Below are 12,017 nucleotides of genomic sequence, written 5' to 3' on the forward strand. Positions count from 1 at the left end.
ATTAGAACAGAGCAGGTATACAATGGAAGCATTTTCACAGATGGCCCTACCCCTTAGAGGATAGGATAAAACAGTGGTGGGATGGAAATAGGATTTGGTGGGTGGGGGCACAGAACAGGTGTTGCAGCTGGGACTTCCACAGGGGAATGACCCACTTGGCAAGAAGTTGAGTGTAGGTGTGGTAGAAGGGTGGATTAGGAGATTGAATATATATCGGGTGGGTGGGTGCACACCAATTTGGAAGGGTGGAAGCCCAGATGATGGATATGATTCAGTGGCAGTTGTTCCAGTCTGATGGTACTGGATGATGGGGAGGTGCTCCTTTGCAATTGGGTTCTGGGAGCGTGTGTGTGTGTGTGTGTGTGTGTGTGTGTGTGTGTGTGTGTGTGTGTGTGTGGATACGACACAGCAGATCTGTCTATCTGTCTGTGGACTACATTTGGGAGGAATGGGGGGGGGGGGGGTTAATGTCTATTGGTGAACAACATCTTTGTGAGACCTTCAGCATACTGGGCAATGGATTTAGGTAACTACTTTGTCGCAAATTTTGATTTGATTGTAACTTGGTTTGTCTCCACATAATGCAACACTTCCACTTCTTCATTCATTCATTTATTTTCAATTTTCAAGTTTTCTGCTGTGTCACAATTGCACTATAACTCTGAGATTTGCAACACACATATCACATGTAATATTTCTCATACTTCCTCACACGTTTGCAATCATCTTTGAAGTTAATAGTCAGTCACCATCTGATGGCAGCCCAGTAACCTGGAAACTGGTTCGTAAGACAAGTATTTTAATAGCTAGCTATGTATTTATTTAACCAAGCAGGAGCTGAATCACCCATAGACACTTAAAAAGTGAGAAAAGGGCGCCTTGATTCCGTGTCACAACATTTAAAGGTTCTTATTATATCATGAGGGGTCTCCACACCGTAGTGAATTCTCAGAGTTGGAGATTACGTACAATTCTGTAATAACTTTTGTTCTGTCACATAGATAACCTCTGGTTCGATTAATACTTGATCCATAGATCATGAATACGACACTTTGTAATAATGTGGACTGTGACAATTTAACACAAGATTTCTTTATTTCAAGTATATATATATATATATATATATATATATATATATATATGCCATAGCAAATTTCACGATTATTACTGCGTAGTATTACAGTCACAACTGTTTGTGATGAAACATAGCTGAGGAATATGCATTCCACTTAATTTTAGAATTAATTTTTGTTAAAGCAAGCTGATTTTAGCAGAGAGTAATTATGGAACATTACTGAAAAATTACAAGGAAGAGAATTTTCAGCACAAATTTTATGCCCATTCTTTATTGGTTCCAATTTTTTGATGAATAAATATTTCAAAATAGTATTTACATACATACAAACTTTGTACATAGTTATCTGGTAACAACAATGTGTTCATATAAAATCATCTTTCAAAAGTAATTATTACAAAATGTTACATGTTGACTAGGAAACGGCTGTTAATTGACAAGATTTTAAACACAAATAGGAAACTGTAAATAGACAAATTATTTCCTTAGCTTTTTTTTGTATTTACAGGTTTGAAAAATGAAGCAAAAAGCTTCACAGTAAAGTAGATCGTATAACACATTTTCTGCATTGATCCAATTCTCATACCCAAGTCATTAGCTAACTAAAAGACAAGGTGGTGGTGTTTTTTTTTTTTTTTTTTTCAGAAATACAGCCCCAAGTTCTGGATAATGCATCCATTACATAGTTTTGGTTTTAACAATTTAGTGAAATTAAAGTGGTCAAAAGGTAGAAAAAATGTTTTAACTGTTGCACACAAGAAAAACTTCTACATGAAGGGGAAAAAAAATTGAACAATCTGGGCTGTGAACGATAGATTTTATTTCAGCTGTGGCACATACCCATGTCTTTACTTTTAACAATTTAATAGCTGTTGTGTATGTACAACATTTCTGTAGATAACATTTCAGAACTTTTCAATACTATTCTTTACAATAGGAGATGCCACGTGTTGTCTGCAGTACAGAAACACAGAAATCCAGTAATCAGTAACATAAAAAAAAATGTGAATTGCAATGATTTTAGCTGGTAGTAGAGCTAAAAGAAATTTAAGACTTATAGTTACCTGTGACAGAATAAAGGGCACCTTTTGTTTCATTTATCATAACCAGTGCTATGTAGTTTCCATTTATTTAATATTTTACTTGGTTACTTATTTTGTCACAGAAGTTATGTTAGTGATTTGGATAATAATTAATTAGATGGTAAATTACACCTATTGAGAATTAACCTTTTGCAGTGACTAGTCCAAATGCACAAAAAAAAAAGAGAAAATTCAAAAGCAAACAACAAATAGCTGTGCAAATATATTCAATATATACATTTGATTTTTGATCTTTTCTGCTCTTGATCAAACTGAGTAAGGTATTTTCTGTCAAGACTAGAATACAGAATGAATAGTAGACATTGCAGCACACAGGTGCCAAATGAAAAGCAATACACACTTTTTGTTCTATAAACAGTTTGTGGTCCTTTCTTTTTCATGAAGGGAATTTGTGATATGACACTAAATAAAACAAAATACATGGCACGATTTTTTTCTAGTGGCCCCATGTGCTTAAGCTGCTTACAAGGAAATTGGAAAGGTCTGGATACGAAAGAGCAACACATGGATGGCCATCATTAACCAGGAACCTTCTTGTAGTTTCACATACATTTACACCTGAATATGTCTGTATCTGATTATGAGTGAATCATATAAGAAGTAACACCACTAAGTTATAACGGTAAGGCCGAAGCTACAGGCTCATCAGAAGACACAAAATATATGTGCAACTCTATTGTTTGCAGCGTTATTTTAAAGCAGCAAGTTTTGCAAGAAATGTGCTTTAACAAGAATGGGCTAACTACAACATGTCTCATAAAACGTAACTCACTATAGTAAATCATGCAAAATAGAAAAGGAAAATGATGAAGGTGATTTAAATGCAAGATGTACTGCTACACTATCAAAAGTAAAACCACTAACAAACTAATGAACTTAAGAGATGTCCAACAGATCACAGCTTCAATGCCAATCACTGTTACTTAATGCCAAAATCACTCCAATGTAAGAAATGATGAGATATCTCTTATCCACTGATGAGAAAAACTTTGAGAATTTGTTACATTGTTTAATCTAGGAATTTACATCAGAGATTGTGCACTTCAGAGGAGTGTGGCCAGACAGGGTTTATTGCTGCAACTCTGCCTTTCATGAAAGACTGTAACAGAATAGAATGTTACACAACAAAGGAAATGATATCATTCATTAGTTGCACCTGCTGGCACACTTTTATTTGTACCACAGAGCAAACAATTAACATACCTTGATGTAAGAAAAAGACAAAGAGGTGTGGGTCTGTAGCTTATAAAAATTTATATGAAGAAAACAATGCAAGGAAGTTCCCTACATGTTTGGGGCATTATTTCTGAATGCTATTAATGTCATTTGGCAAGTCAACAGCAATATGAGTAGTTGGTAGTTTACTAGCACTGCTTTATCTTTCACTGTTTACGGCTACTAGTTGGAAACAGTGGTAGCAATCAGTCTAATTAGAACTGTTTCAGATCATACTGGCCTTATATCAAATTCATAATGTACATGAAAAGATCATCTTAAAACTTAGCAGTACCTGCAGTACACATAATGTGATTACTTGACAAGCTAATGTCTAGACATAGCTGATGACCAATTAAAAGCCTATAATAAGGAGCAAAATAAATACATGTCATACAGCAAAGAGAGATTCCCATACAAAAACATTTGGCAGCAACTCTATACATTGTCTTATACTATTACAAAATAAATGTTTCGCAGAAATTTATGACTATGATGAAAAGCCATTTCTGTCACTAAGAACAAACAGTCTGAATGTTTCTTTACAAAACAAGGAACTTATGTCTCCACATTATATTTTCACTGTGACTGTGTGCCAGCTTTATAAATTAAACATGGAGCACATTTTTAAAGGCAGCACTGATTAGAGCAAGATACAACTGTGAGACAAGAGACAACCAGAATATCTCTGTGAAGGTGAAGAGGATTCAACATTGCTGAGTAACTGAAGAAAATTTGATTTAGTCTTACATTCAGAACAACTAATTATAAAATTACAATATGGTTACAGAGAGCATATAATTTCACATCTGTTTACATCCCATAATGAAAAGAAACATGAAAAAAATATCACAGTTGTAACATCACAGAGAAAATAGTACATAACAGTTTCAAATATACAATCACAGACACACAGCACTTATTGTTAAAATTACAGGGAGACAGAAAGGCTGGCAAGAATGTTGTTTCAGGAGGCACACGCACCCCTCAACTGTTTCGTGGTCAAATCTCCCAGACAGTCACCCCTCCCCCTTCCCCCATCCCTCCAAACAGCACAGCTCTGACTGCTGTTCTTACTATTCTGGTTACCTAGTACCAGCTAGGGCTTGAATACCTCAGTACATTAATTTCTCACATCAGGCACTGAAATATAATCATCTCTCAGAAATATCCTTTCCACACAATCCACTTGTCACCTTTTGCCACCCTCCTAACCTTTACAAGATTCTTATCAGAACATTCATCATTCCCAGACCACCAATACCACCTCAAGGTTCCAGCTCCTACTACTGATTATGTTGCTTAATCGGTTCTTTGCACCCACTCACTATCGCCCTCCCAGACTCCTAACTAATTATGATCTGCCATGGCTTTCTATATTGGGATGATGAACACCAAAATGGTAGAGGGCATAAATGGACACAAAAAACTATCTGTGTTGTGAATGTCAAGCACCCAATTGCTAAGTCTCTCTCAGAGGACCAGAGTGCCTGCTATACCCCATTTGGATCCCTCTACCCAGCACCAGTTTTGCCATCTCTAAGATATCCTCATCCCGATGCCCTCCTAGGCTAACACCCCTTGCATGTATTGAGGATTTTTACAGTTCTATCCTACCTATTATTTACTTAAAATTACAAGACAGAATGATTGGCCAGCACTTACCTCAATAACAGTGCTGACAGACACCTACAAAAGTACAAGAAACTATCCTAGCTTTTGAAACTATTAATTCCTTCCACAGGGAGAATGAACAGGTGGTCCCTGTCATCCTAGCACCTGAGTGACTTGCCCTTCCTTTCTCTCTTTCCCCATCTTATCCATCTTACCTTCTCAAAGAATAAACGAACCATTACAAATGCTAGGATAGTTTCTTGTGCTTTTATATGTGTCAGCAGCACTAATAATTTTGCCTCATAAAAGTGACTACCAAGCAGCCATTATGTCTCGTAATTCTATAGTCTTCTCAGGTGAATTTTACTTTCAGCACTATTATGTCTTAAAATTTTTCACACTTTCACCCCCCCCCCCCCCCTTCGCCCTGCCTCTGCCATCCATAACAGATGCATCACACCACTGCCATCCCCCCCTTACTAACTGCATTACTCTGGCCACATTTTGTTTTCCATTCCTTTTTTCCTTCCTCTGGCCATACTACTCACTCTATCATGCCTATAATCTCTGAGCTGAAGGTAGCACAGTTCTACCTCTTACACTTTATAGTTACATTTTCATCGCCTTTGTCTTTCTTTTTCTCTTGAAACTTATGTCGCTCAAAAAGGAACCTATTGTTCTAATGCTAGGAACATGCATCTGTAGGCAGTACTGGGCTTTGCCTAACTTGAAGGTGTACACTGAGTAGTCTTCATGTCTCTTTGTAATTTTACCAATTTTCTGAATCGAATTTTTCATTTTATACAACAATTCTTTAAATGATAATTTGGTTGTTTTAGAAATATATTAGATGGTAGGAAAATGCATATATAAATACATCACATATAAATAAAAATTAACATTAATTTACTCGTAAGTTACTCTTACATTTACAGATGATTTAAGTGCTCTGGAAGTAGAGAGACATATAGCACAATAACTATAGCAATCACAGCACACACAAAATTTTCAAAAACTGCTAAAATCAGAAAAAAAGTCACATATTCATGAAGCCAACACATCAAAATAAGAATACTCCTTCATTTAAGCACCAAACATATACTTCAATGGTAAAATACATTTAAGTAGCATAGCTATAGAAATTACTACAGCAACAGAATCTTCTAAAGCTTCCTGATTGTTGTTACAATACGGATAATGAATGGCAAGACTGACCAAATATGAAATTTAAAATAAATAATTAAATTTTTATCTGAGATTATCATAAGGTGCAGATCCACAAATGAAGTTAAGCATGTCAGCCAAGTTCACTTCTTAGAGATTCTTTTTAGTGTTACCACCTCTTGGCACAAAGTAAAAGATTGTTTCTGTGCAAATCTATGTAACTAGGATTCAGCAGGAATCAGATTATACACATGTCAAGAACAATCTGAAATTATTATTTTTAATCTGCTGCATTATGCTGTGGTTCACAAGGCAGCACTTTCAGTATATTATTTAGTTTATTTTATTTTACGAAAATCATAGAATAAATCCTTGTAAAATCAGACAAAGAGAAGAAATTTCAAAGAAACCCTTATCAAAAGTGAAACATTTTGTTCTTTGGATCAAAACAAATAATAAATGTGACCAATACTGGGAAGAGTCCCCCAAAAACTGTAAAACATTAAATGTAAACATACTTCTAAAGTACAACATTAAATGACGATTCTGTACTGTAAAAATACTCGCCAAAAAGTGGTTTGAAACTGATATCTTTACGTTATGGCTTCATATTTTGTAGGTTATTCTGATGTTACAAACTTTAGGCCATTATATTTATTTCGCAGCACAAGGGTTCAAAGAAAAAACATAGCTCTTCTATTAGTTAGTCCACTGACATTTCTGCTCGAGAAACAAGTATATGCTGAGACAGTATCCAGCACCTTTCATAACTTCACTTCACCAAGGCCACAAATATTCATTAGTTCTCTGATATTGTTACTATTATAATTACTATTTCAAGTTATTTGAAGTTTTTGGAATATAGCTCAAGAAAATTAATGAATTAAAAAATGCATCAGTGTAAGTTATGTAACTATTCAGTACACAGCAAATGAACACACTGAGCCTTATATCAATGCAAAATTATCTTGAAATGATAATCTTTAAACACATTATAACCACCATAAATAAAAAGATCAAGTATAACAGAAGCTAAATGCTTATCAATCTTTGGGCAAGTTCATGGAAATGTCCCATTATTTCACGTCCTAACGTATTTAAAAGCTTATATTTGTCTGCTTGGTAGCATATAAACCAGTAAATATTCTGGTGAAATGATGACTATACAAATCTTGACATTAGTTGCTAACATTGACCAATTTGAAAGGTAATGTTTTAATGTTTTTGTTTAACAGAATAGAGTAGACCACAAGAAATGGTTGGAAAATATGAAAAGTACGGAAATTCTTCTGCTCTCATTGTTCCTTGCACTTGTATTGTTGCAGCATATAAAATGTTCCACATTTATGTTCACCATAACAACTGTATATTATGTGCCATTGATTATGGTCACAAGTTAACTTACAGCAATCCTTTATAAAATTCATGAGTATAAAGACACAGGCTTCTAAATTTATGTGGACAATTTCTTATAATATCAATAAATAACGAAAGTTAAATCTATGTAAATATCACAGGCTATAATTATGACTTCAATTCAGAAATAAAAAGCCAGTTGCCAACGCAAGTTAACCAACAGAACTCCTTGGTACATTCTGCAAGTACAAAGGTGCAGCCTTTTAAATTCATTTGGACCATTTCTGCAAATATTAATAAGTTAGGCAGAAGAAACATCTAACAGATCTTCCTCTTCCTCTGTTTGCTTGTCTTCTTTCTGTGACTGATTTACAACTGGATTTTGAGAATAGAGTATAACAGCATACGACACAATGGAGATGGCAATAACAGTGTTCACATATATTGGTATTCCAAATATTAACCAACAGAGTACTGCTGTAAACATTAATTCAAGCGCACTTGCAAATGTTTTCAGAATAGAATTTAAGTTCTTCAAAAAGAAGCTAGTAATAATACCAATAGCTGCATTGTTGAACATTATAATCATTACTTTAAATGTAAACACCGATGAAAGTGCTTCCCATGTGAAAGCACTATAAAGTTGTCCCTGCACCAGAAGTATACCTCCGTTGCATATAATTGAATCCACATACATGAACACATTCTGTACAAACACATTGACATCTGCACCATCTGCCTTCAGAAGGTATTCATTGTAAACGCCAGCAAATGAGGAACACACGGTCTGAAACAAAAAATAATAATAATGAGCACAAAAAATTACAAAGCCATTATCATTACTGAGTTCCTAAATAAAAAGAAGACATCTCATTGTTAATGTTGTAAGAACACCTTCACCTGTGTTCCATAAATCACAGAGGTATGTGGTGGAGAAAGCTTTAATTGCACAATATATCAAGATTACTTATCGCTCCATTCACGGCTGAAGCCTGAGAAGACTGCTTATGTTTGTTCATGTGAACTGCCATTAGTCAATTCTCTGATCAACTGCAAGAGCACTGTTGTTGCGGTTATTTATTGCTCTTGCATTTCTTCTAGAAACAAGATCATTAAATTTTTAAAGTAGTTTTTTTTTATTAGTTAAGATGGCTCTTCCTTTGAGCATGGTAGTTCATATTTTTCAGCATTTCTACGGTAATTTCCATATTTTCAAGTTTTTAAACAAGTTAATACTGTAATTTTACTCAAAGTTTAAACATATTTCCTTAGTTGTCTCCTTAATGTGTGTCCAACCTTAGCAATGTGTTACCAACCGAACTACAGACAGGACATGTTTAAGCAAATAATTCATTCAACCAGACCAGCAAGTTTGCATTGGGAAACAAACACACGTATAAAAATTTGTGCACAGCTTGTCCTTAACACACCTAAAGCAGATATCAAGAAAAGCTGTCAAAACATTGTATAAAATAACATTAAGTAAACTAGAGAAGGGAAGTTGCTACTCACCATACAGCAGAGATGCTGAGTCGCGATAGGCACAAGGAAAAGATTCACACAATTATAGCTTTCGCACACACACACACACACACACACACACACACACACACACACACACACACACACACACACCTCTGCAGTCTCAGATAACTGAAACCACACTGCGAGCAGCAGCACCAGTGCATGACAGTAGTGGCGACTGGGTGGGGGTAAGAAGGAGGCTGGGGCGGGGAGGGGAAGGGATAGTATGGTGGGGGTGGCGGAGAGTGAAGTGCTGCTGTTTAGTCCGGAACCACGCGATTGCTACGGTCGCAGGTTCGAATCCTGCCTCGGGCATGGATGTGTGTGATGTCCTTACGTTAGTTAGGTTTAAGTAGTTCTAAGTTCTAGGGGGACTGATGACCTCAGAAGTTAAGTCCCATAGTGCTCAGAGCCATTTGAACCATTTTTTTGCTGCTGTTTAGATGGAGGGCACGAGAGAAGGGGGGGGGGGGGGGGGAGGAAGTAGCGGTAAGGAGAGAAATAAAAAGAAATTAAAAGACTGGGTGTGTGATGAAATGACGGCTGTGTAGTGCTGGAATGGGAACAGGGAGGGGCTGGATGGGTGAGGACAGTGACTAACGAAGGTTGAGACCAGGAGGATTATGGGAATGTAGGATGTATTGCAGGGAAAATTCCCACACGTGCAGTTCAGAAAAGCTAGTGTTGGTGGGAAGGATCCACATTGCACAGGCTGTGAAGCAGTCACTGAGATGAAGGACATCATTTTTGGCAGCGTGTTCAGCAACAGGGTGATCTACTTGTTTTTTGGCCACAGTTTGTCGGTGTCATTCATGCAGACAGACAGCTTGTTGGTTGTCATGCCTGCATAGAATGCAGCACAGTGGTTGCAGCTTAGCTTGCAAATCACATGACTGGTTTCACAGGTAGCCCTGCCTTTGATGGGATAGGTGATGTTAGCGAGCGGACTGGAGTAGGTGGTGGTAGGAGGATGTGTGGGACAGGTCTTGCATCTAGGTCTTTTACAGGGATATGAGCCATGAGGTAAGGGATTGGGAGCAGGGGTTGTGTAAGGATGGATGAGTATATTGTCAAGGTTCGGTGGACAGCGGAATACCACTGTAGGAGGGGTGGGAAGGATAGTGGGCAGGAAATTTCTCATTTCAGGGCACAACGAGAGGTAATCGAAACCCTGGTGGAGAATGTAATTCAGTTGCTCCAGTCTCGGATGGTACTGAGTTAGAAGGGGAATGCTCCTCTGTGGCCGGACTCTGGGACTTTGGGAGGTGGTGGGAGACTGGAAAGAAAAGGCACAGGACACTTGTTTTAGTACAAGGTTGGGAGGATAATTACGGTCAGTGAAGGCTTCAGTGAGACCCTCAGTATATTTTGAGAAGGACTGCTCATCACTGCAGAAGAGACAACCATGGGTGGCTAGGCTATACAGAAGGGACTTCTCGGTATGGAATGGGTGGCAGCTGTCGAAATGGAGATATTGCTGGTGACTAGTAGGTTTGATATGGATGGAGTTACTGATGTAGCCATCTCTGAGGTTGAGATCAACATCTAGGAAGGTGGCTTGTTGGGTTGAGTAGAACCAGTTGAAGCAAATGGGGGAGAAGTTGTTGAAGTTCTGGAGGAATGTGGATAGGGTGTCGTCACCTTCAACCCAGATAGCAAAGAAGTCATTTAGGATTCTGTGTTTTTAGGAAGGATTCCTCTAGATGGCCCATGAATAGGATGGCATAGGATGGTGCCATGCAGGTGCCCATAGCCGTACCTTGGATTTGTTTGTAGATAATGCCTTCTAGGGAGAAGTAATTGTGGGTGAGGATATAGTTGGTCACTGCGACTAGGAAGGAGGTTGTTGGTTTGGAATCCATAGGGCATCTGGAAAGGTAGTGGTCAATAGCAGTACGGCCATGTGCGTTAGGAATGTTAGTGTACAGGGAGGTGGTATCAACAGTGACGAGCAGGGCACCGTGTGGTAAAGGGACAGGAACTGTGGAGAGTCAGTAGAGGAAATACTGGTATCTTTTATATAGGAGGATTGGTTCCGGGTAATAGGTTGAAGGTGTTGGTCTACGAGAGCAGAGATTCTCTCAGTTGGGGCACAGTAACTGACCCAGGACCGAAGGATTTGAGCAGTGACTGTAGATCCTGCTGGATTACTGGATTGGGGTCACTGTGACAAGGTTTGTAGGTGGAAGCATCTGACAGCTGATAGAGTCCTTCTGCCAGGTAATCCTTGCGGTTCAAAACAACTGTGGTGGAGCCTTTGTCTGCAGGTAGGATTATAAGGTCGGGATCAGTTTTTAGATGGTAGACTGCGGTTCTTTCTGCAGATGTAAGGTTAGTTTGCATGTTGAGGGATTTGGGGAATGATGGTGAGGCAAGGTTTGAGGTTAAGAAACTCCCAGAGAAGTATCAGTCCTTTCCAAAGGCCTCACATTTTGCCCCACTTCCAAATTCAATCATGCAGGACTTGTTAAAGACCTTCTCTCCTTCCCCCGGTCCCTACAGTGGAAACACTTTTTGCCACCAACCCGACTAGCCAGACTCAATCAAAGACCAGTATTGAACCTTGCCTAACTCAGTTCACTCCTCTATCCAACTGTGATTCACCCCCACTGCCTCCAAACCATCCCCTGTTAACTTTCTTAACCTCGAACCTTGCCTCACCATCATTCTCCAAATCCTTCAACATGCAAACTAACCTTACATCCACAGAAAGAGCCGCAGCCCACCATCTAAAAACTGATCTCAACCTTATAATCCTACCTGCAGACAAAGGCTCCACCACCGTTGTTTTGAACCACAAGAATTACCTGGCGGGAGGACTCCATCAGCTGTCAGATACTTCCACCTACAAACCTTGCCACTTTGAGCCTGGAACCTATCCTCCTATATAAAAGATACCAACCATTTCCTCCACCGACTCTCCACAGTTCCTATCCCTTTACCACACGGTGTCCTGCTCGTCACTG

At 38.3% G+C, this 12,017-nt stretch overlaps 1 protein-coding gene across 1 annotated transcript in view; it reads right to left on the reverse strand.

Moving 5' to 3' along the window:
- Positions 1-7,690: 7,690 nt before the first annotated feature.
- LOC124619805 (UDP-galactose transporter senju) overlaps positions 7,691-12,017 on the reverse strand; it is an 80,863-nt gene continuing 76,536 nt past the window's right edge. Inside the window, exon 6 of the mRNA XM_047146400.1 lies at positions 7,691-8,314. Within this exon, the coding sequence (XP_047002356.1) occupies positions 7,829-8,314 (486 nt within the window). The 3' untranslated portion in view covers positions 7,691-7,828. The remainder of the gene's footprint in view (positions 8,315-12,017) is intronic.

Source organism: Schistocerca americana, chromosome 6 (assembly GCF_021461395.2).
Source record: "Schistocerca americana isolate TAMUIC-IGC-003095 chromosome 6, iqSchAmer2.1, whole genome shotgun sequence".
Classification (NCBI taxonomy): domain Eukaryota; kingdom Metazoa; phylum Arthropoda; class Insecta; order Orthoptera; family Acrididae; genus Schistocerca; species Schistocerca americana.